Source organism: Dasypus novemcinctus, chromosome 21 (assembly GCF_030445035.2).
Source record: "Dasypus novemcinctus isolate mDasNov1 chromosome 21, mDasNov1.1.hap2, whole genome shotgun sequence".
In the NCBI taxonomy this organism is placed as follows: Eukaryota; Metazoa; Chordata; class Mammalia; order Cingulata; family Dasypodidae; genus Dasypus; species Dasypus novemcinctus.
The window spans coordinates 56740468-56761288 of record NC_080693.1 but is presented as its reverse complement, the minus strand read 5'-3'; the positions used below and the strand labels follow the sequence as shown (position 1 = coordinate 56761288).

Genomic DNA, 20821 nt, shown 5'->3' with positions numbered 1-20821 from the left:
AGCACTGTCCCCAGGAGGCTAGGCGGAGAGGGACAGCGCACTGCTAGGCAACGCGAGGCCACGCAAGGCCCGGGGCCACCTTGCGCGGCCACTCGCTGGCGCTTCAGAGACCCCAGCCTGGCTATGAACTTGGTCTAAGGCGGACTCTACTGGCAGCTCCGGGACGTTACAGCCTCTGCCTCTCGGCCAGCGCAGCGGCGGCGCGGGTGACCCGCCGCGCTTTCGGTTTCCCTTCCCCCTCCAGGTGGCCTTCCAGGTCCCCACCTTTCCCAGGGAAGAATTTCATTTCTCTTTCCCTAGGGGCTTTTGGGGAAGCAGAAAACAAAGAGGGAGAGAGTGAGTGTACGTTAGAGTGACAGAAAATGGAAGAAGCCTACAGAAATTCCGGTACCTAGGGGTCATCCTCCACTGCGCCTCCAAGACCCGGAGGCGAGAGGCTTCCACATTTCCACACCCTCGGACTTTCCTTCACTTCTCCCCTAAATGCTTCTCCAGGCCAACTCCCTTCCTTTCCACCCCGCCTGGGTCATCTCTTGGCCAGGGAAGCTGGACTGGGCCTGGAGGTCCCTTTCTACCCCTGTCCTCATTCGTCCCTTCCCCACACGCTCCCAGGTCACGGAATGCTGCAACCAAACCCAGCCGCGGCTCTCGGAGGCCCAAGCAAGAGCTGGGGTGCTCTGCCCGAATCCACTGGGGGAGCAAGGCCAGAGCTCGACAGGGGAGCCTGGGAGCCGGTTCCGGGGAAGAGAAGCTAGAGGATACCGCACAGAGGGGGTGTGCGTTTTCCTCTCCGAGAGGGAATTGGGGGGAAATAGGACAGAAGACACCTATGCCCAGGGAAAGGAGGCAGAGCGATGAAAACTTGGGGAGGAGATGATAGTCCGGGTCCCAGAGGTCCCAAATTGCCCGAAGTCCAATCCCCTTTAGCCCCCAAAGATCAATCCCAACACTTCCTCTTGGAGCCAGAAATCTGAGTGTCAGCGAATTCACCAAAGAAAGAACGAAAAGTCGGCTTAAACCTGTGGGCAGGCCCGCGCCCCAGCCGGGGGAGCGGCGCGGCCGCTGCGGTGATGAATGCGGCCAGCGGCCGCGGCTCGCAGCCCCACATAGGCCTGCGCTCCTGCCCCGTCTGCTGACCTCTGCGTGATCCCGGACTCTATGAATTATTGATGAGATATGAGCGTTGATTTCCCCTTTCAGGATGCAACCTCCTTTATATTGTTAAAATGGCGATTTAATCGTTGAGAATAGCTTTGGTGTGGTTTCTTCCCCCCAACTCATTTTGCGCCTCCTTCCTTTTCATTTAACTATCTTAATTAAATCCTTTAACAGATTTTAATCACTTTGTGGAGGGAGGGGTGGGAGGAAGAGGAAGGCTGTAACACCATCAGTGCCGCCAACAAAAGGGATGAAACAAATTACCCCCAAAAACCGGGCGTCTACCTTCGGGAAGTTGAAGGGAAGGTGGGGAGGGAGCAGCAACCCCTCTAGAAAGGTCGTAGTGGGAACGACCAGAGACCGGGCATGGAGGGCTGGGGAAAGGCAATTCTGCCAAGGAATGAGCCTGGCAGGGGCCTGGGGAGCAGGGTGGGGAGGACTTTCATTCCACCCCCAGAGGCTGGTGCGGGGGAGTCTGACGTGGGGAGGAAGTCCTCCTTACCCCTGCTGGGAAGTCCGGCCTGGGGACGGTGGCTGCTTTCCTGGGGGGATTGAGTCTCCAAACTAAACCCCAGAGGCCCTCAGGGAGACATGTCCATTCTCCTTAAGGGGCCCTGTTTCCCCTCTCCCTCCTCCCCCTCTCCCCATCCCCAAACAGCTCGGTTTCCAGGCGGGTGTCTGGGTTAATTAATATGGATGTGTAACAGCGCTGCAGCAATCAATAAGTCCCTCTGTGGGCAGATCCCAGCCTCCAAATCTGATTATTCTGAGAAACTCCAAAAACGGGGAGGGGTGATCAGGGCCCCTCCCCCCAAAACGAGGAGGGGTCCTCGCTTAGCAGAGCTGGGGAGCCCAGGCAGGTGAGAGTCTGTCCCCAGAGGGAGTGAGTTTGGGGGATTGGGCTGAGCCGTCCCATTTCCCCTTTGCTTGGAATTCTAGGCTTCGGTCCCAGCGCCCAGATCCCAGGAATAAAGGAACCAGGCAGGGAGAGGAGGTTCCTCTTCCATCCCCACTCCTGCCCCACAGCCAGGAAAGGGTTAAGTGTCCCCGCCGCCCTTATGAAGAGGAAGCCGATGAAATATGGGCGCTCGGAACTCCAGGCCCGGCTGGCTTTCCTGTTTACACTTCTTTCTACTTCCTCCCACCCCGCGGCCGCGGAGAAACAAAACGTAACTAAATAAAACAAAACCAAAAAATCAAAATCAAATTGTCCACTGCGCGGTGGTCGGGCTGGTCTCAGAGGGAAAAGGGGAACTGCAGCCTCAACCTCCGCTGGAGCCTCTGGCTCAGGGAGAGGGTGCGCCCGGGATATCCACAGAAGGATTTGCCGGAGGGTGCAGGTTTATAGCCAGGGAGGTTGAGGCCTGCACCCAGTGGGGGAGGGTGTTAGGGTGGGGAGGAGAGGCAGAAGGCTCCTCCAGCGGGTAGACCAGCGTTCCCCCCACCCTGAGAAAGTCTTCGGGAAGGTGGAAGAGGAAGAAGATGCCGGTCTGGCTCCGAGGGGAGAGTTCGGCTGCACCTGAAATGCCTTCGCACTCCTGCCCCCTCCCCGAATACTTTAGTGGGGTTCAGGGGGATCGTGGTCCAGAGGTGGGGAAGAGGAAAGTCCAGCTGGGGTTTCTCCTCCAGGATCCGCTCAGAGTGAGGAGACCATCCAAGGGTTTGGCCTCCCTGGGCCTCCTTGGCGGAAGTGGGCACCCTGCCAGGGCTTCTCTTTGCCCCTCCGGAAAAATCTGTCCAGATATGCCCAACAGATGTCCCTGGGCCGCCGACCCCAGTACTCTGTTTATCAGAGTTTGCAGAACTGACCTGAGAGGGGACCAAAAAAATCTCCAGGGACAGCCCTGGTGGTCTGGGATTTGGGGCTCCCAGAGAGGCTCTGAGAGAGGGAGGCGGCATTAGAACAAGGCCTGGACACGACAGGAATGGGATGTTCCTAGAGGCGCCAGGTGCGTTTCTGTCCCAGTCCCTCTCTCAACTCCTTTGCCAGCTCTAGCCTGTGAAAGCTATAACCCTGACATTTATTAGTATTTTAAATGCTGGTGATGATCCCTTGGGGGCTGATGAGAGTCTCACTCTTTCCCAGAGACACAAATGTCCCGCCATTCTCGGGGGGCTGTGTCTTCAAATTGGGGTAAGGATCCCAAGCTCTCTGTCCTCTAACTCTGCCTTCTCAACTTGTGAAGGGTTTCCTGTAAAGCAGGTGTGCTCAATGAGTAGAGAAAGGCTAAAGGAGAGAAAGGAAATTGGGAGAGAGTTCTGATGTCCCTTACTGGGAAATGGAGGGCGTTCGATGACACTTGCTTTCCAAAGATCACTGTACCGCATGTCCAATCCCAAGGACTACCCATGAATTGGTGAGCTGGATCAAGAGATGGCAAACTGGTGAAAGCAGGAGCTATGAGGGTGGCTGGACCCGTGAGTCTTAAAATTGGGATTTCAGTTTGGTGGGAAGAGACTGCTGGCTTCTAGAAGGGTGACTTTTCCTTAGAAAATAACAGCCCCCCTGGGGGGGGTCAAATCCTGACACCCCTCTCGTTTGTGGTACCACAAAACAAAGGGGCCTTTGAGGTCCTAGAGGAGAGAGAAGAGGAGAGGCACCAAAAAAAAAAAAAAAAAAAAAAAAAAGAGCATCTCTCCGGTTTTGTCTCCTAGCTCCTGGGTCTCTTTTTCCTTCCTGACAGTTGGGGTCTGTGTTCTTCAGCAAGCTTTATTTATGGAGGGGTTGCCAGGGGTCTACATGAGCACCCAGCTCCTCTCCCTCTCCGCAATGGACAAAATTCTCCCCTTTCCCCACTCTGGCCAGGATCAAGTTGTGGATTGCAGGAGATTGTCCCCTCTGTCCTGGGCCCCCACCCTGACCTCAGGACCCTACTTAGAATCAAGCAGAAGAACAGCTTGGGACCAACAGGCTGAAGATGGGTGCAAACGCATTGCATTCCCCATTCTGGTTACCCCGATGGAGGGGACCCCCTTTCAGGTGGTTCGAAGCTCTGAAAACCAAGAGTGCCCCAGTGCAAGGCAACCCACAGCAGCCATCCTTCCCCATGCTTTTTCTCAGCTCAGCTACATCCAGATAAAAAGTGCCCAGCGGCACACTCACATACACCCCTGACAAATGAATGTCATAAAGTTTCTTTCCTGGGGGTGGGGAGATGTCTGAAGATATCCAGCAGTGAAGTGCCTCCCCACCCCACAGAGCCCTTCTTTCAGCAGCACACACCTCTCCTTCTTGCCTCCGAAATTTCCAGGGCACCAAAGGGATGCGGATCCCACACGGACCCATTCTCCCCACACAGACACACTCCTGCAAATAAAAACCAGGCACACACCCGCATGGTCCCCGGGGCCTTATGGAGCAGAGTGCCCCTCCAGACCCCCAGCTTGTCAGAACTGGGTGCCAGTAGAGGCTAAATTTTCCCCACCTATCACCTGCCCCCCACCAGAGGCAATTTCCTCCCCCTAGTCCCAAGCTCCAACAGTTCCAGGGGAGAAAGCGAAAGCTAGAGCTGACTTACTGCGAGAGCGAGAGCGCGGCCCGGCTGCCGCCACTGCCTCCTGGGCTGGTCCGGCTGCTCTAGGCTGGGAGAGCGCTCACCTACCTCTGCCCCCTTCCCCACCACAGCGAGCAGTTAAAGTGTCACTTAACATTCTGGAGAATGTGAAATATACCGCGCGGTGTCAACTCCCCAAAACCATAAAACTAACTTTATGGACCTCACGTGACTTTCTCGAGCCAGTGAGGGGTATCTGTCTGACTTCTCGGCGATTTTTACGATCTAACTTCAAGATAAAACCCCTATCCATTTGACATCTAAATGTCATAGCGACTTTTGGGATAGTTTGCTATCGACAAAGGGGGACAAAGTCAAGGGGTAAGGGAGAAAGAGGGCCCAGTAGAGCATCCACGACCCTCGGCTGCCTCCTCACCAGCTCCCCCTCCCCCCAAGTCCTGTAAGAAGTTGGGAGAAGCTGGAAGGGATTGACCTGGTAAGTGTCCAGACTTGACTCTTGCGCTCAGGGTGGAGGCTGACTTGGACGGGGGACTAGGCCCCGGCCCTGGGCCCAGTCCCGCTGGAGGGGGGGGACCAGGGGCCTTCCAGGAGGGACCCCAACTCCTAATCCAAAGGGAAGGCCAGTTGGGCCCCTGGAGAGAGGGAGCCCTTGATAAGTGAGGAGAAGGCTGAGGGTGATAGGAAGCCTTTGAAATCGACTTGATTTGTTCTGGCTGAGTGGGTGGCAGAGGTGAACTGGGATTTGGAGCAGGGGCTGGGAAGCTGGGCAGGCCTCTATCCCTCCCCAAAGGCCAGGCAGGGACCTTGGGCTCAGGACTTAGGCCCAAATTACTTTCCCTAAAGAGGGTTCCAGAGGCTTTCCTTGCCAGCTGGTAGAAGGAGCCTTTCATCTGCCCTAGCTCAGGTGTGGTTTCTGGGCCTCTCAGTGTCCCCGGGCCTGGAAGCCTGTCCCCTTGGCCCAAGCACCACTAACCAAGCCAGCGACTTATGTGGCTGAGAGGGGCTGCTGATGAGCACTCTGCTTTCCCTTCCCTGTACCCCAAATCTATCTAGCATGGTCTACGGTATGCTTGATGATGGCAGAGGTAGGCCCTCCGAGAAAAGACAATTGGAAGGGCAGCAGAGTGGGGGAAACATTTATTTGACTGCAAGGAAAGCTACAAACAAATACCAAAAGCGCATCACTGAGACAGGCCCGGCAAAGACAGATTTCACACGGAGCACAGCATCCACTCACTCACTACAAATGGTCTTGGAAGCGGAATGGGCAGGGGGGAGGGGATAGGTCTGAGACCCAGACTATCCCCACATTTACAGGCTTTGGGTCCTCTATGCCAGACCCATGGATTCACAGAGAAATACACGCGAGACATTTTTACACCGAGAATTATGTTTGTTTCCGTACACTCCCAGACAAGGCCTTGCGGGGCCTACCCAGGCAGCAGGAACTTAACTCTCACTCTTCTCCCTCTCCTCTTCTCAACATCACCCCTTTGGTCCACGCTGGCCCTTTCCCACACCAGGACCAAGCCACTGGGAGACTTGGGCCTGGGGAGTGGGGAGAGAGGAGAAAGAGAGGGCAAAAAGAGACACAGTCACGGACTCCATCTACTCCGAGGCCAGCTCAGCTGGGCCCCGCGCTGCGGCACTACCCCACCTCAACTGCACCCCCTTAGAGAAGTTTCAGGCTGAAACTCAAAATACAGCGAGCATCCTTTTATAAATAAGTTAGAACACAGTTGGGGGGGGGGGGAGTTCACATTAAACATGCGAGTTTCTTTTTTTTTCTTTTTTCCTTGGGAAAAGAGTGCAACCACAGACACGAACATTCAGAAACACTGGCGGATTGGGGTGAGCCGGAAGGTATGGGGAGCATTGAGGGAACATAATAATAATTATTATTATTAACAGTAATAACAAGATTAACCAGTCCAGGAGAGAGGGAGCCACAAGAAGATCTAAGACCGAACGAAAAATCGTATCACAAGGCTGGGGCGAGGCTGGCTGGTGGGACCCGGTCCCCAGCGGACGGCGGCAGTGCAGGGAGGCTTCGGAGGGGCCGAGGCTCCGGGCGGGCTCAGGGCTGGAAGGCGCTGCCGGCCGTAGCCAGGCTCATACTTTTCAGTTTGTTGTCTTTCTTCCACTTCATGCGCCGGTTCTGGAACCAGATCTTGATCTGGCGCTCAGACAAGCAGAGCGCGTGGGCGATCTCGATGCGCCGCCGCCGGGTCAGGTAGCGGTTGAAGTGGAACTCCTTCTCCAGCTCCAGGGTCTGGTAGCGCGTGTACGCGGTCCGGGCCCTTTTTCCGTCCGGCCCGGTCATATCTAGAGCAGACAGAGCAGAGCCGCGAGGCAACGTTATTCCGGTTCAGGGAGGGGGGCACTGGGTGGGAGGGGGCGGGGAGCAGGACCCAGGCGTCCTCAGCACCCAGCTCAGCGCAGCTCCAATCCTCCCCACTCCAGACGCCCGCAGCCAGGCTCTCTTTCTGCACCCCCTTCTCCTGCAGCCCCCACTTCTCCCGGCAGCGAATGCGCCCGGCTTTGTCTCCTGCTCTCTCCCTGTGCCTCACCCTTCGCTGGGCTCAGGCGGCCGCTCGCCTCCGGAGGGAGGAGAGCCGCAGCACTTTCGCCCTGGAAAGCTCATTTTCCTGCTCACCCCTCCTTTGCTAGAGGCAGTGTCAAAATTCCAAGGGTAGAAAAGAACCCTACCCCACAGCGAATAAAACCTAAGTCGAACCTGGGAACAAATGATTAACCCCCCCACCCCCACCCCCGCCCCGGCCAAAGACCTTCTGTTCCTCTCCCTGGAGCTGTGAGGGCCCTTTACAGACTTCTCTCCTTTGGAAAAAAGAAATCTATATTTAAGGAAAAACCAAGCTCTTCTTGCCTCCCCCCCCCCCCCCCCCCAAGGCAGAGAAGGAAAGCCGAAAAGACAAAAAATTAAAAGCGACAGAGAGAGGGAGGGAGGGAGAGAGAAAGAGAGAATTACCATGGCTGATGTGAAGCTTCCTCATCCAGGGGAAAATCTGCGGAGTCTGCCCCTCGGGCGCGGCGGTGGAGGTGGCCATGGGCTCTGGCTGCGCCCGAGCTAGGCTCGGGCTGCTTAGCTGGCTCGCCGCTTCCTCGGGCTCCGAGGACGCACTGGCCTCGTCTATTTCGGTGAAATTGGCGCTGGAGCTGGCCGGGGTCGCCTGGTCGGAAGGGGACGAAGCAGAGGGCTTGGCGCCGTGGCCGTCGCCGTTGGAGCAGGGCAGAGACTCGGGCGAGGAGAGGGAGCAGCTCGACGCTGCTTGCCTGAAGCGGGGCTCCTGGGCGGGCGCGGGGAAGGCGCGCGAGCCCTCGCCCACCGCCCCAAAGTGGCTGGAGGAGGCCGAGGAGCGGTTGACGCTGAGGTCCATCCCATTGTAATTGTAGCCGTAAGAGCCGGTGTGCATGGCAGCGGGATCCCTGTAAGAGCCGCTCAGAGAGCTGCCACTGCCATAATTTAGCAACTGATAGTCCGGGCCATTTGGATAACGCCCCGAGAAGGAGTTTACAAAGTACGAGCTCATTTGGGTGATTTTGGAGGGCTTGATTTGTGGATCGTGGTCGTTATAACCCTGTGCTTCACGATTTATGATGTATTAATGAATTATAGCGATGCACTGTACTTCGTTTTGCTATGTATGCGGCCAAATATGGGGGGGGGGGTTGGAAGGGGGGTGGGGGGGGCGTTGGGGAATCACGTGCTTTTGTTGACCAGTCGTAAATTCTCGCTGATGACCTCAAGAGGTAATTCATGCTCTATGGTTACAAATAATGACGATCCGAGAATCGTTAGGGCCGATTCTATGCGAGCCTCCGAGAGAGGGGGAAAAAAAAGAGAAGGGGGAGAAACCGGGAGAAGGTTGGCGGCGGCCTCTGGGCAGAGCGCGCCACCTCCCGGCGATCGGCGGTAGCGCGGGCGGCAGACCTCCATGGCGGCGGCGGCGGCCGCGTGTCTACTGGTTCACCGCAACCGCCTCGGGAAAGAAACCCCGACCGAGGCTCACCCTCAGGGCTGAGCCCTTTAGAGGAGGGACTCGGTTGAGCTCCTTACCCACTTTCTTGGGGGAAGGGAGGGTAGCCTCTTTATCTGTGTCCTTCCCCTTACCTGTGTCCTTTTTTTTTTTTTAAAACTCTGGATGAGATGATCGAGCAAAGGTCGAGTTAGTTTTCCTTTACTCGGGCTTTGGGAATCTCCGAGGTGGGGGCGGAAATGGGGAGGGGGGTTGGAGGATGTGTATGAAAAACACTCATAGCCAGGGCTCGTCTGGGCGAGCTCGGCCGGGCGTGCTTCCTGGCGGGTCCACAGCGCCCCGGCGCAGCGGGCAGGACTGGGCCGGAGGCTTGGAAGGAGAAGCCTTCACTTCTCCTGGGCCCCTCGCAAGGCTGGAATCCACTTCCTGGCCTTCTACCTGTCCTTGGCCCAGGCCTGGGGAACGACAGAACCGGATAGGGACCCGGGGGGACAGGCACTGCTGGGGCTCAGCGGCCTAGTTTCGAAAGACCGCCACGGTGCCGGCGCCCGGGGTTTGGGTGGAAATCTGTGCCTGAGAGTTTGGGGACTCCTTGGCCGCCTTTCCAGAGGCCGGAGGCCGCAGCCGGAAGCCCCCCTCGCGGCCCTCTGCTCGGCGTTTGGGCAGTGCCAGAACTGGCCCCGCGGCCCTCCGCCTTCTCGGAGAAGGGGTGCCGAGCGCCGGGGGCGCCTTGCTGCGCGCGCTGGGCGGCCAGACGCCGCTGCAGCTGGGCCCCTTCTGCTGGGGCGGCTATTTTCTTTAAAAATAAAAAAGGGAGAGAGAGGGAGGAGGCAGAAAGAAAAACAAGGCCCGCAGCTTGCCGCCTGGGTGAGGGGTAGGAAGGGAATGGGCCGTCTTGGGTCGAGGGGATGAGCCCACACTGCCCATCACCTGGTCTCCTGCCCCGGGTCTGCGAGGCGCAGGGGAAAGCCGCGCCCTCCGGCGGCCTGGGAGTCCCCCACGGGTCGCTAAGCTCCTATTTGAGGCGGGAAGGGGCTCCCGGAAACTTCAGCTGAGGGGCCGGGAGATTCCCGGTGGCCCCGAACGCCTCGGTCCCCAGAACTCCAGGCCCCGAGCCGCGGGGCCGAGAGAGGGGAGGCCGGGCCATGTGGGCGGGCCAAAGGCCAGGGGGCCTGGGCGAACGCACGCGAGGACCCACAGCGCCGCGCGGGTGCGGGGATCCGCCCGCCTGCCTCTCGGCAGGGGCTCGGGGCTGGGGGGCGGGGAGCTCATTGGCGTCCCTCGTGCTGCGGACAAACGAGGAAAAGCTAGGAAATCCGAGGGAACCGGCTCTTTCTCCAACCCCCAAGCCTGCACCCGGGGCGGCCGTTCCGAGCCCAGCACGGGTGAGGCGCGGCGCTGGGGCCGGGGCCGGACCGCTCCAGCCTTTATCTCTGCTGTAACTTCCGAGTCGAGTCTAGCCGGCCGGCTGCCGAGGCCCCGGGGCGGGCAGGGCTCCCGCCTTGGCTGCGGTGTTTCCGGCACCGAGGCCGATGGGGTGGACGTCCGGGAGAGGGAGAAAAAAGTGGCAGGGGAGGAGCGGAGGGACTGAGCGGCGAGTTTTCATGTCTTTATTATTATTATCATTATCATTAATAATATTAATAATATTATTACCGAAGTATTTCACGTCCAGAGCTAAGACAAGACTACAAACACAACACATAGAAAATTAATAAAATAGAACTTTTTCTTCTGAGGCTCCTCTTCTTACTTCTAGGTAGTATGTGCTCCTTCCAGTGGCTTTGGGGAGGGCGTGGGAGACACAGGTCTGGGGTCAGGGAGTCTTCCAGGCCCCTGCTGAGGGGACAGCGAATCTACCATTGAACCGTGCACGGGGGACATGGGCGAAATGAGAAGCGACACGGACAAGAGCGCTTTGCTCTGCTTCCAGCAAACATCAAGTGAGTCAGGTCCTCAGTTCTCACGGGGGAGCCGGATCCGGCCAGGAGGGAGGGGGAGCACGGGGTGCTGGGTGGGCGAGGGCGGCGCGGCCTCGGCACACCCAGGCGAGAGCTCTGCGGGCGGGGTTGTCCGGCTGGGCCCTGCCTGTCGTGCTCTGGGGAGCACGTCCGGGGCTCCCCCGCCCGCAGAGCCTCCTCCCCGCCTCTCCGACGCCCTCGGCTCCCCACAGGCCTCTCCCTTCGCGTCCCCCCGCCCTTTCCAGCGCCTTCACTCGGCTGGTTTTTCTTCCTCTTCTTCGGCACTGAGCTGAGAGGCGCTGAGCAGTTTGCTCTCTTTTTTCCACTTCATGCGCCGGTTCTGGAACCAGATTTTGATCTGCCTCTCGGTGAGGCACAGGGCGTGCGCGATCTCGATGCGCCGCCGCCGCGTCAGGTAGCGGTTGTAGTGGAACTCCTTCTCCAGCTCCAGGGTCTGGTAGCGCGTGTAGGTCTGGCGGCCTCGCCGGCCACTGGGTCCAAAGGACGAACCTGTTACGCAAAGAGGAGACACTGAGTCCTGGGATCACTGGTGCGGAGCTCCCCTCCCCCACTCGGGTCTCAGACAGGGCCTCCAGTCTGTCTCAGGATGCCCTCCTCTCCTCCCCCCCCCCCCCCCACTCCTCCAGCGCCCCCTCTAGATTCTCTCCGGGTCTTCCAGGCCTGCGCCTTCTGTCTAGAGCAGACTCTTGGTGGGGGAGGGGAGGAGCCGTTTGAACTCCCACCTGAGCCTAGAGGGAGGGGCTGGGGAGGTGCTGGCCAGGTGTGCCTCTTCCTAGCCGCATCCTCCCTTCCCTCCCTTCTCTCCCTTTCCTCCCTTTCCTCCCTTTCCATTCATTTAGCTCTCCCCCCGCCCACGCAGTGATAGATTCCGGCCCTTAATCCGTAATGACGTGGATCGATCCACAGTCGGCATTAACAGCTCCTCACTTTCGTGTCCCGCTAATGGACATCAATTTGGGACTTAAGGCCGACAAATAATCCAACATGAGACCCAGGCGCCTGCTTCTCCCTCTCCGCCCTCTCCCTTTCTCTCTTTCCCCGTAGTCTCCCTCCCTCCTCTGACTACCACCCTTTTTCCGAGGTGCCTCATCTATCCCCAGCCCCCAAGTCTACCCCCACCACCACCTCCTGGGAAACACAGCCCCGGACAGACCCAAGTCTCCCTCGCCGGCGTCACGCCCCACCCTCCCCATGACGCACTCCGATTTTAATGGAGCGATCTTTGGGTGGGGGACCCGGGCAGGGCCGGGGGCGCAAAGGAAAGCAAGGCCCGTGACTGTGGCCCCCGTTGCCTTCCCTGATCGCAAATCCCGGCTCTGGCCTGGCGCTCCGCTGGCTCAGAGTGCCGCTGGGACTTTGCAAACTTTTTAACTCCTGAGGGGCGAAAGGACCGAGCGGGAGACCCCACGCAGGCGCCCACATCTTCCCTGATCTCCTAACTGAGATGCCCACCCGGTACCCTGGGGGGGGGGAATGGGGCAGGAGGGGGAGCCCCCACGGGTGGGGGCCCACGGGGGTCGGGGCAGCGGCGTGAAGTCTCACTCACTGTTGCACGAATTCATCCTCTGCATCCACGGGTAGACCGGCGTGGAGCACTTCTGCTCCTCCGTCTCGCCGAACACGCTCTTGTCCTGGGCGCAGTCCGACTTCCGCGGCTCGGGGTGGAACGGGGACGGCTCGTCCGCGCCCGAGAGCGCGCAGGCCGACTCCTTCTCGCGGTAGAAGGCCGGCGCCGGGCCGTAGTCGCAGGGCGCCGCTCGGCCGTAGCCGCCGCCGGCCGGCGGGTAATAGGAGGAAGCAGCAAAGCCCTTCTCCTGGCCCGGCCCGGGCCCGTAGGGCGCCGGGTAATGCCTCAGCGGGTCCGCATAGCCGGACGAGTAGAGCGGTAGCTGGCCCAGGAAGGACTCCTGCCCGCTGGCCAGAGTGACGGGGAAGGTGGAGTTCACGAAATAGGAACTCATTGGGAGGGGAGGCGCGCGCGGCCGCTGCTGCTCCGCCGGGTTTATGATTTGTTGTGTTTTATAGTCCGAGCGCCGCGCCTATTAGTAGTATATCCGAGATTGGGTTTTAGCTGAGGGGGGATGGCGAGGTGCCAGTGAGGGCCAGAAGGAAATACAACCATCTGATCCAACACTGACCAATGGCAGAGGCAGGAATTGTCAAATAGCACCCAGGAGGAGCGCAGCCCGCACGAGGGACCCGCGCGCAAACCTATCAACCTTTTTTTCCCTCCTTCTCCTTCTTTTTCTCTCTCTCCTCCAACAACACAGCGAGTCCTGTTCCACCTACGTGGGATCTGCGAAAGAGGCGTCTGTGCCTTTGGGGGAGGAGAGAGCATTTAGATTGAGACCACCCCATCCCCCAGTGATTAAATAAATATATCTTTCCTCCCCCCCCTCCCACCCCAATGCAGGATAGGAAAAAGTTAATTGGGTTTTCAGAAAAGTTAACCCCTGCGTTGCTTGGGTCCCATTCCCTCAAGGAAAGGATGGGTAAATGGCCGCCACCCTCCTTGAGAGACAACGAAAGGAGAAGGTTTTTTTTCTCTAGAATTTTGTGTTGGTGGAAGGCTAGAAGTGTTCTCTGCTGCCTAATTAGCATGGCTTTCGGAGAGAAAGACGAAAAGAAGAAACACCTTCCATTCCAGGTTTTGAAAAGCGTTTATCCTGTCTGTCAGATCTCTCTTCTCTCCAGGCCTGATTTTATTGTCCTGCTTCCTCACAACTCCTCTGGTCTGAGGAAGACAGGCCAGAGCCCACTACCCAGAGGACCCAGAGCCCCAGGAAAGGGAGGAGGGTCTAAGCCATACCTTCCCCCCGATTGCGGCTAGGCTAGGAGCTTCTTGGAAGGCGGTATCTGTGGCTGCCCAAGACATCCTGCCTGCTTCTAGTGTGCAGCGGCTCTCTGCAGGGGAAGGGGCATTGGGGAAAGGCACTGGCCCTCTCCCTGCTCCGGAATACGGAGGGGAGGGGGGAGGCTTGCCCCCCTGCCTCAGTGTTAGTTGTCTGCTCCTTATCCTGTCGCTTTCAGCACTCTGCTCTCCCCTTCTTTACCCCGAAAGACTGGAATCTTGAGCTACAGGTACTTAGGAATCAGGGATGTCCCTGCAAGTCTGGGTACATGGAATAAATTGTTCCCCCTGCAATTCTGGGTCTTCAAATGTTCCCAATATTTGAAGCTATCAGAGACCATCAGTAAGAGAGGGCCTCTCACCTCTTTTCCAGGTCTCTCTAAAATCTGGCAGTTCTTTTTAAAGTCAGTTCTTTCCCAAGTCCTGGGTTTGGTTTAGTTTTATAAAGGAGGGAGGGGAGTTGGGATCCTCCCAGGGGACTGAGGAGTCAGCTTCCAATGATCAGCTCTCATCCCCTCTCCAGACTCTCCCAACTCTTCTGTCTCTCAGCATCTCCACAATTCCTTCCGCTATTCAATGTCTGCATCACCAGATTTGCTGCTGTACAAGCTTGTGTGTGTGAGAGAGGGTATGTCCCTGGCTCTCTGGCCTATCAAGGAAAATGAACATTGTGGCTAGGCTTGGAGACGCAGTCCCAATGCATTTCCAATGTTCTGATACGCACGCGGAGGATAGGCATTGCAGGATCACAGCCTTCTGATTTGGGGACAGGAAGGGAGAAGGGTATGGGGCAAAGCCCACCATGGGAGAAGCTGCCCCTCTTCTGCTTCATTCTTTGGGTCCCTTTTTGTGGCCAGCTCTGCCTACCTAAGATGGCACAAAATACAGAAGATGGTTGAGGGCTGGGGTGGGGGGAACCAAAGGGGACAACTTGGGAGGCTGCAAAGTGACATCCAAGGTTCCCTAAGCTCAGGGCAACTTCCAGGCTGTACCTCCGTGGCCAGGTGGCTGCCCCTGGATGTTCCTCCACCACTCTCTAGCCAGGCTTTGTGCCGTTTTATTAGAATTTAAGAAAAGAAACAATGATGGAAAGCCAGAATCTGGCTGTGGTTGAGCCCACTCCTGGGAAGGAATGGGGGCCATTTGGGTTGGAGAGCAAGGTGGGCGTGAATGCCTGAGCACAGCTCCCTCCTCCCTGACACTGAGGCTGGGTCCTGGGCCTCAGTCCTCCCTGCCTCCTCCCTGGCCACAATGTCCCACTAGGACCGGATGCTGTGAGCTTCCCTGTGGCATCCAGGCAAAGTAGACACCATGAAGTAGGAGGCCTTTCCCCATGCTATAAGTACGGAAATAATTGCCTTATCCTAAAAATCGCAGCCCCGGATTAACCTCACCTCTGCAGGTTGCCTGTAGTGAGATGGAGCAGTGAGACGACAGGGCCGGGCGCCTGGAGTCGGTCATGAAAGGAAATAGCGCCTCATCGCTCTTATCTAAGCCCAGAGGTATTTATGAGCGTTTATTCGTCTGATCCGTTTGTTTGGGAGAAAGAGCAGGCAGGCAGGGCCCAGCCAGAGGCCGCCTGGCTTCTGGAGCCAGATCTCTACGAATCTGTGGTTCGGTCCACAGCCGGCTCCCCGTCTCCACGGGGGATATGTAAATACACAGCGGGCTCACCGTCTGCCCTCCTGGGCTGTCCCTCCCCGCCTCCATGAATAAGTGGGGGTTTGGAGAGGTGGATGTGAACGTGTACGAGTCTTGAGTACACAAGATTCCCTACAGGCAGAATTGATCATCGTGAGTGTGTGTGCTGCAAGGCTGCAGCCCTGTGGGCCCGCACATTCCAACTCACCAGGGAAATGTCTCCCAAGTTGTATTCAGCTCAGGATAAAATTCTCCTAACCGGTAACTGCAGGGAAGGATAGCTGCCTGTACCTGGCTGTGTGTGTGTGTGTGCGGTGCAGGGATTGAGACACTGTCCAGGTTTCCCGTTTCCTCTAAGCTACAAAGCCCCCACCCTCAGCTCTTTGGGTTGTCAGCACCACCCCACCACCCCCAACTCCACTGGGGTGGGGAGGATTAAAACATCTCAAGCCCTGGACTCTGCTTTTTTTGGTTTGGGAACATAAGTGTTCCCAAGGAGGGCAGTATAGCTAGCAGCTCCCAAAGAAGTTTTTTTTGGAGGGGGTGGGGCTTTTAGATGGAATACTTTGCCTTAAACTAGGCCTGTCTAAGAAGCCGTACAAAGACCTCATTTCCATTATGCAAATAGACAGCGCCGTCTATGATCTTCAGGGGTACTGGGTCCTGGCGCTTAGCCAGCTCTCCCTGCCCCTGGCCACCCAGGTCCGCGGGTACCCCAAGAGACCTCAAGCATTTCAACCTCTATCCCAGCCGGCCCTCCCTTCCCCATAGGTCCTGCCGATTGTCCACAAGAAATAATCTCTGAGCCACCCGAGATCTTTCTAGCCGGTCCCCTTGGGGCCTCCCGCAGAGCGCCTCACTGGGCCGGCAACTCCCAGCCGCCGGAAAATCACTCCCGCTGCCCCAAAGCTGCAAGGGCTGTTCTTGCGGCCCAGACTCAAGAGACAGCGGAGGGCGCGGGGGTGGGGGCGGGGGGGCTGTCGCCACTGCTCTTGCCCCCAGCACTGCCGGGCCCCTCGACCTCCGCAGCTCCTCCGCTCCCCGCCGTACCGCGGCCTGTCACGCACGTCAGGCAATTTCCTGGAATCCCCGCCTAGGGACCCGAGCCACTGCACCTTGAAAGGAGCGGCCAGCGGATTGAAAGCCTGAGCTAATCAGTAACTCGTGAGACAGGGGCCAATATTCAAACGCGGCAGCAGAGGCGCGTACCCCGCCCTCGCGACCCCCTTCTGGGAAAGCGGTCAGGTTAAGCGGGTGTGAGGGGTCCCCGCGGGAGCAGAAATGACAATGGTTGGGTTTTTTAATGATTCATCCCCGCTCCCACTCCTTTTTTTGTTCTACCAGCGTATTTGCCTCGATTTCGCTAGAGACCATCGGCAATGGGGGAGGGGCCGGACATTCACTTGCAGACACCAACAATTTCCAAAAAACTCGATTCAATTCCTTCACCACTAACCCACCAGCCAAGGAACTGGCAAGACCCACCAGTCAAACGAGAGAACACAGACCCGGTTTGTCTTTTGACAACCAAGTGGAACTGCCGGGAGGCGCCTGCCCTGACGGCCCCCTCCCTCGGCGGAGAAGAAAACCAAATAAACCTTGAACAGCCTTGGCCTCGGCTCTTTCCAGCGGCCGCGACCCCTTCCCACGCCGCTTGGGCCCCTCGCGGCTCTTATCCTCCGACCCTCGGTTCAGGGCCCCCTGCCCGTGGGATGCAGCATTAGTCCTCTTTCAACATGTCCTAGAAAAACCCCTGCCCTGGCCAGCCTCCGGGTCTGCAGCTGGGGGGGTGGCGGCGGCACTTGTGCGCTAATCCACACCCGGCGGCGGGAAACCAAGATCGAGCAGACGGCGCAGCTCTGGGCCCGAAATTCCCCGAATCCCGCCGAACCTGCGCGGCCCGGGCGCCGGGCACCGCCTCTGCTGGTCTCAAGGCTGCCAGCGTTGAAACCGCGTGTCTCCAAATCGACGGTAGATGGCAGCAAACCGCATAATTTGGGTCAGAGGAAACTGTCTAAGGGACGATTTATAACCTCCAAGACTACAGGAGAAAAAGACCTTCTAGTCCGGGCGGGTTTGGGGAATTTTTCCTTTGAGATTAGGCCCCGACTGCCCTGGGTGCTGGCCTAGAACCTCTCTCGCTACGCAGCCGAGGGGTCCCTGGGGCGCCAGGCCTGGCCTACGAGCAGAGCATCTATTTGGGCCCCCCCGGGGCCTCCCCTCCCCACCCCCACTCCACAAGTGGCTGCGTCCCTGTCCGTCCAGCTCAGGATTGAGAAGGCCAACCCCCTACACACACTCGCACCCTGCAATCCTGGAGGAACTAGAGGCCCGAGTCTGAGTCGCCCTATACCTGGTCTTAAGAGAGAGAAAAGCAATCCCGTGTTCGTGCAAATTAAACTAAATCGCACTTTCCTGCCCTCGGCGTGCAATGTCGCTTATCTGTATGCCTGCAGCTTCTGCAGAAGCCCTCTCACCCACTTTCTAGCCTTTCCCTCGCGGCCTGTGCCTCTTTCCACCCCCCCCACCCCACCCCCACCCCCACCACTTTAAGAATCTGTCTCCCATTCAAAGGCTTTGCTCCCCACCCCGCACCTCCCGGAGGCCTGGCTGGGAAGGACACCAGGCGCTGGAGGGACCGGGCGAGCTAAGTGAGCTCCGCGCCAAGCGGTTTCCAGCCCGGACACCTCAGGTACCTTGAGTGGGTTTCTTTTTATTTTCTTCTTCTTAATCGTCTTTTGGTTTGTTTGGGATTTGGTTATAAGCCGAAAACAACACGCCAAACAGATTCTTCACATTTGGATCCACGTTTGGACCCAGGAAAGTTTGAAATGTTTCCACGTCACACACACACATGGCATTTTTCTCCTCCATCGAAATCCACACACCCGGTACCAATAAAACACAAGTAATAGAATCAATGTGGCACAGAAACCACGGCTATCACCTACCGGGTTCAAACCACAAAACTGTCTCCCTGCGAGCGAGGCTCCCTCCTCCGGGAGTGGCAGAGACGTGGGCATTCTCTGGCAGGCTTCCTGGGGGGGTCACCCTCGCCTTGGGCGCCTCCACCCACAGTTTTTTAATGTCAGAAATGTCTCCGAAGGGAGACAGTGAGCATTTCTCTGTGAATTGTTCTTTCTGTGTCTCTCTAGCCGCCGCCTCGCCCTCGCCGGCCTCTGCGGAGACTCCCGGCCCTCCAGAGACCAGGACGTCCCTCAGCGCCACCGCCCCTGGTGCCAACGCTGCCGGGAAACCGCCGATACCAGCACCCGGCAAGAGAAGTGCAAGGGGACAATTGGGGGAGGCCCGGACAAGGGAGGGATGGTGGGAGGGGGAGGGGGCCAAACCCACAGAGGCCACCGCGGCGGCTGCTGCGGGCGCCGCTCAAGCCCAGACACCCCCATCCTCCTTCTCGCAGCCCCCTCATCGGAGCCTGCCCTCCCGGCTTTAGAAGGCGACTTAGAGCCGGCTCTTCTTGGCCCCTTTTGGTTCCTCCGCCAGTCTCCCCTGCCTCGGCTCCCCCTCCAGGAAGCAGCCACCCCTCTCTCTGCCACCGAATTTCCTGGGAAGCCTCTCCCTGCATTGCCCGGAGGTGGGGTTCAGCCCCATCTTGCAGGGGGGAGACAAGCCCAAGCCCCACCCCCCTACAAAATCGATGCAAAAGAACAAGAAGAATTGTAGAGACTCCCTTACCTTTGCAGACCTTGGGATTCATTTCCTCCGGATTGAAAGGGGTGGGGAGGGAGGGGGGAAAAAAGAGCGTTCCGTTTCTTCTTCAGCCTCCAGATAATATTGTCCCAATCTGAGAGCCGTCGCTTCCCCTTCTCTGACTTGGAGAGAGGGTGTTTCGCTCTTCTGACATTTGCATAGAAAATGGAGTAAGTTCAGGCTTTGAAAAATGGTATCAAGCTGTGGTCCTGGGCAGATTTTCCAGTTACCCTCCATGACGACTAAAATCCCAGATCAGCAAGCAAATTAACTTAGGAATTAAAATTCTTTTTGGTTCTCTCTTTTGTGTAATTCCCTCCCCTCCTTTTCTCTCCCTCTCTCTTCTCTCCTCTCCCCCTCTCTGTCGCTCTTTCCTCTATCAAGCTGATACTGAAGCATAAAAATATCAAGAGGCTGGAGCCCTGAAGGACGGCAGTGCTCCGACCTAGGTGTGGTGTCCAAAAGAATGCTGCATTATAACCACCAGGGAAATGATAAAAAGTTCATGTTCACGATCGCCCGGCCACATGACCGGCGCCGGCCAATCGCTGGATTCAACCACTCATAAACTTCTATCACAAAGTTGTAAATTTTCATAAAACAACAAGGAATTTATTGCATTTCTTCATGGCTGCTCCACCAGCAGCCCTTTTCTCAGTCGCCATCTTCTTTTCTTCTCCTTCTCGCGTTTTGGGGAAACCCCATTCTGAGAAGGGGTGAGATTTGGGGTGCAGGGAATCAGGGTGGAGGAGCCACAAGGGGCCAGGTGGGGAGGGGATTCTTTTTGGACCCTCCCTATTTCCTGCAGGAGCTCTGTCTACTTCTGATAGTAAAAAAATCACCCCAATTCCTCAGTGTAGGGACTGTTCTCAGGCGCTTTGGGAGGTGAGGCAGAGCAGCAGTCGGTGACCAGAGCTGCCACTTGCACCAGGGAGAAATGAAAGCTGCAGTGTACCTTCTTCCCCACCCAGTAGCCCCCTGCTTCCCAGCCCCACAGCTGGCAGAGCCCCACCTGTGAGGCTTGCTGCATGGACCATATGGGCACCCTAATTCCCTTAGGCCTAGCTTTTGCCCCAGGAGGCAAGGGGGCCTGGGTGGGAGCCAAGGCATTCAGTCTAGCAACCAGATTCTGGACTCTGCACCCCAGAAATTGGGAGAAGGTAAAGTTGGATCCAGGCATCTCTGGCCCAAACCTGTCCAGGTTCTCAAAGAAGGGAGCACTGCACACTCTCCAGGGGGTACTGGGCTCCTTAATGTGGAGAACTGCAGGTTTAGGGGCCTTTTACTTGCAAATTCAAATTAAACAGAATCTCATAAAACGCCCTTCCCTTCCTAACCTCTCTGCCCCTTTCAGTCTGAAGCCTGTTCTTCAAATTTAAATAATTCAGGGCTTATCATCAAAGAAATACTAAAACTCGGCTCTGTAGATACATCTGTGTAGACACACTTCTCCAGGTTTTTGTCCCAGAATCAGGATATGTTTGGGAGTAAAAAAAAAAAGTGTGTGTGTATGTATATTTATATATATTTATTTATTTATTTACACACACACACACATACAATCACCCCATGTTTTCCAGATTCCTGAAAAATTCTCCTATTTTGGAGTCGAGCAGCCAGCGACTGAATGTAAGAAACGAAATAACCCCTCCAAAAATCTTTTCTCTCTCTTTTTCTCTCTCTGTGCTCTGGAAAATGTTCGAGGTTGCCGGTGGCGCGGAGAGCTGGAAGAAAGGCTCGGAGGAAACCAGTGGAGCCCCTCCGGCGGGCGCCACAGCCCGGCTCAGAACGGCCTGATCTGGCCACACCAGCCTGGTAAACTGCTCCGCTCCGGCTATCGCTCCGGAACTCTTTTTTTTTTTCCCTTGTCTTTTCTTTTTTCTTTTTCTTTTTTTACCATTTTAAAGCTTTATTCGGGTCACTTGTGTTAATTTAGAATGAGGTAAATTAAAATAAATTGAAGTA

The 20821-nt window shown here is 57.0% G+C and overlaps 2 protein-coding genes and 1 long non-coding RNA gene across 5 annotated transcripts; 1 reads left to right on the top strand and 2 right to left on the bottom strand.

The window, feature by feature from the left end:
• Positions 1 to 4990: 4990 nt before the first annotated feature.
• Positions 4991 to 17643, top strand: LOC111766867 (uncharacterized). Its single transcript, XR_002798811.2, has 3 exons — positions 4991 to 5148; positions 14907 to 15006; positions 16490 to 17643. It is a non-coding gene; the product is annotated as an uncharacterized lncRNA (long non-coding RNA).
• On the bottom strand, positions 5795 to 8333 carry HOXB5 (homeobox B5). Its single transcript, XM_004448620.4, has 2 exons — positions 7663 to 8333; positions 5795 to 6998 (listed from the first exon to the last, which is right to left on the bottom strand). The coding sequence occupies exons 1-2, from the start codon at positions 8222 to 8224 to the stop codon at positions 6751 to 6753; spliced, it is 810 nt and encodes a 269-aa protein (XP_004448677.1). The 5' UTR covers positions 8225 to 8333; the 3' UTR covers positions 5795 to 6750.
• HOXB6 (homeobox B6) lies at positions 10268 to 19320 on the bottom strand. 3 transcript variants are annotated; one of them, XM_058284045.2, is made up of 3 exons: positions 18842 to 19320; positions 12200 to 12970; positions 10268 to 11142 (listed from the first exon to the last, which is right to left on the bottom strand). In XM_058284045.2, the coding sequence occupies exons 2-3, from the start codon at positions 12612 to 12614 to the stop codon at positions 10883 to 10885; spliced, it is 675 nt and encodes a 224-aa protein (XP_058140028.1). In that variant the 5' UTR covers positions 12615 to 12970; positions 18842 to 19320; the 3' UTR covers positions 10268 to 10882. The 3 variants fall into 3 exon arrangements, with proteins under 3 accessions (XP_058140028.1, XP_058140029.1, XP_058140030.1); XM_058284046.2 differs by having other exon boundaries at positions 12200 to 12724; XM_058284047.2 differs by having other exon boundaries at positions 12200 to 12692.
• Positions 19321 to 20821: the final 1501 nt, after the last annotated feature.

What these genes read in the sequence shown, in the direction of transcription:
- HOXB5 (XM_004448620.4), bottom strand. Translation starts at nt 8,224, where the DNA reads ATGAGCTCGTACTTTGTAAACTCCTTCTCGGGGCGTTATCCAAATGGC. An exon ending in GAAGCTTCACATCAGCCATG is followed by an intron (nt 6,999 to 7,662) that starts GTAATTCTCTCT and finishes TGTCTGCTCTAG; the next exon opens with ATATGACCGGGCCGGACGGA.
- HOXB6 (XM_058284045.2), bottom strand. Translation starts at nt 12,614, where the DNA reads ATGAGTTCCTATTTCGTGAACTCCACCTTCCCCGTCACTCTGGCCAGC. An exon ending in GAGGATGAATTCGTGCAACA is followed by an intron (nt 11,143 to 12,199) that starts GTGAGTGAGACT and finishes TTTGCGTAACAG; the next exon opens with GTTCGTCCTTTGGACCCAGT.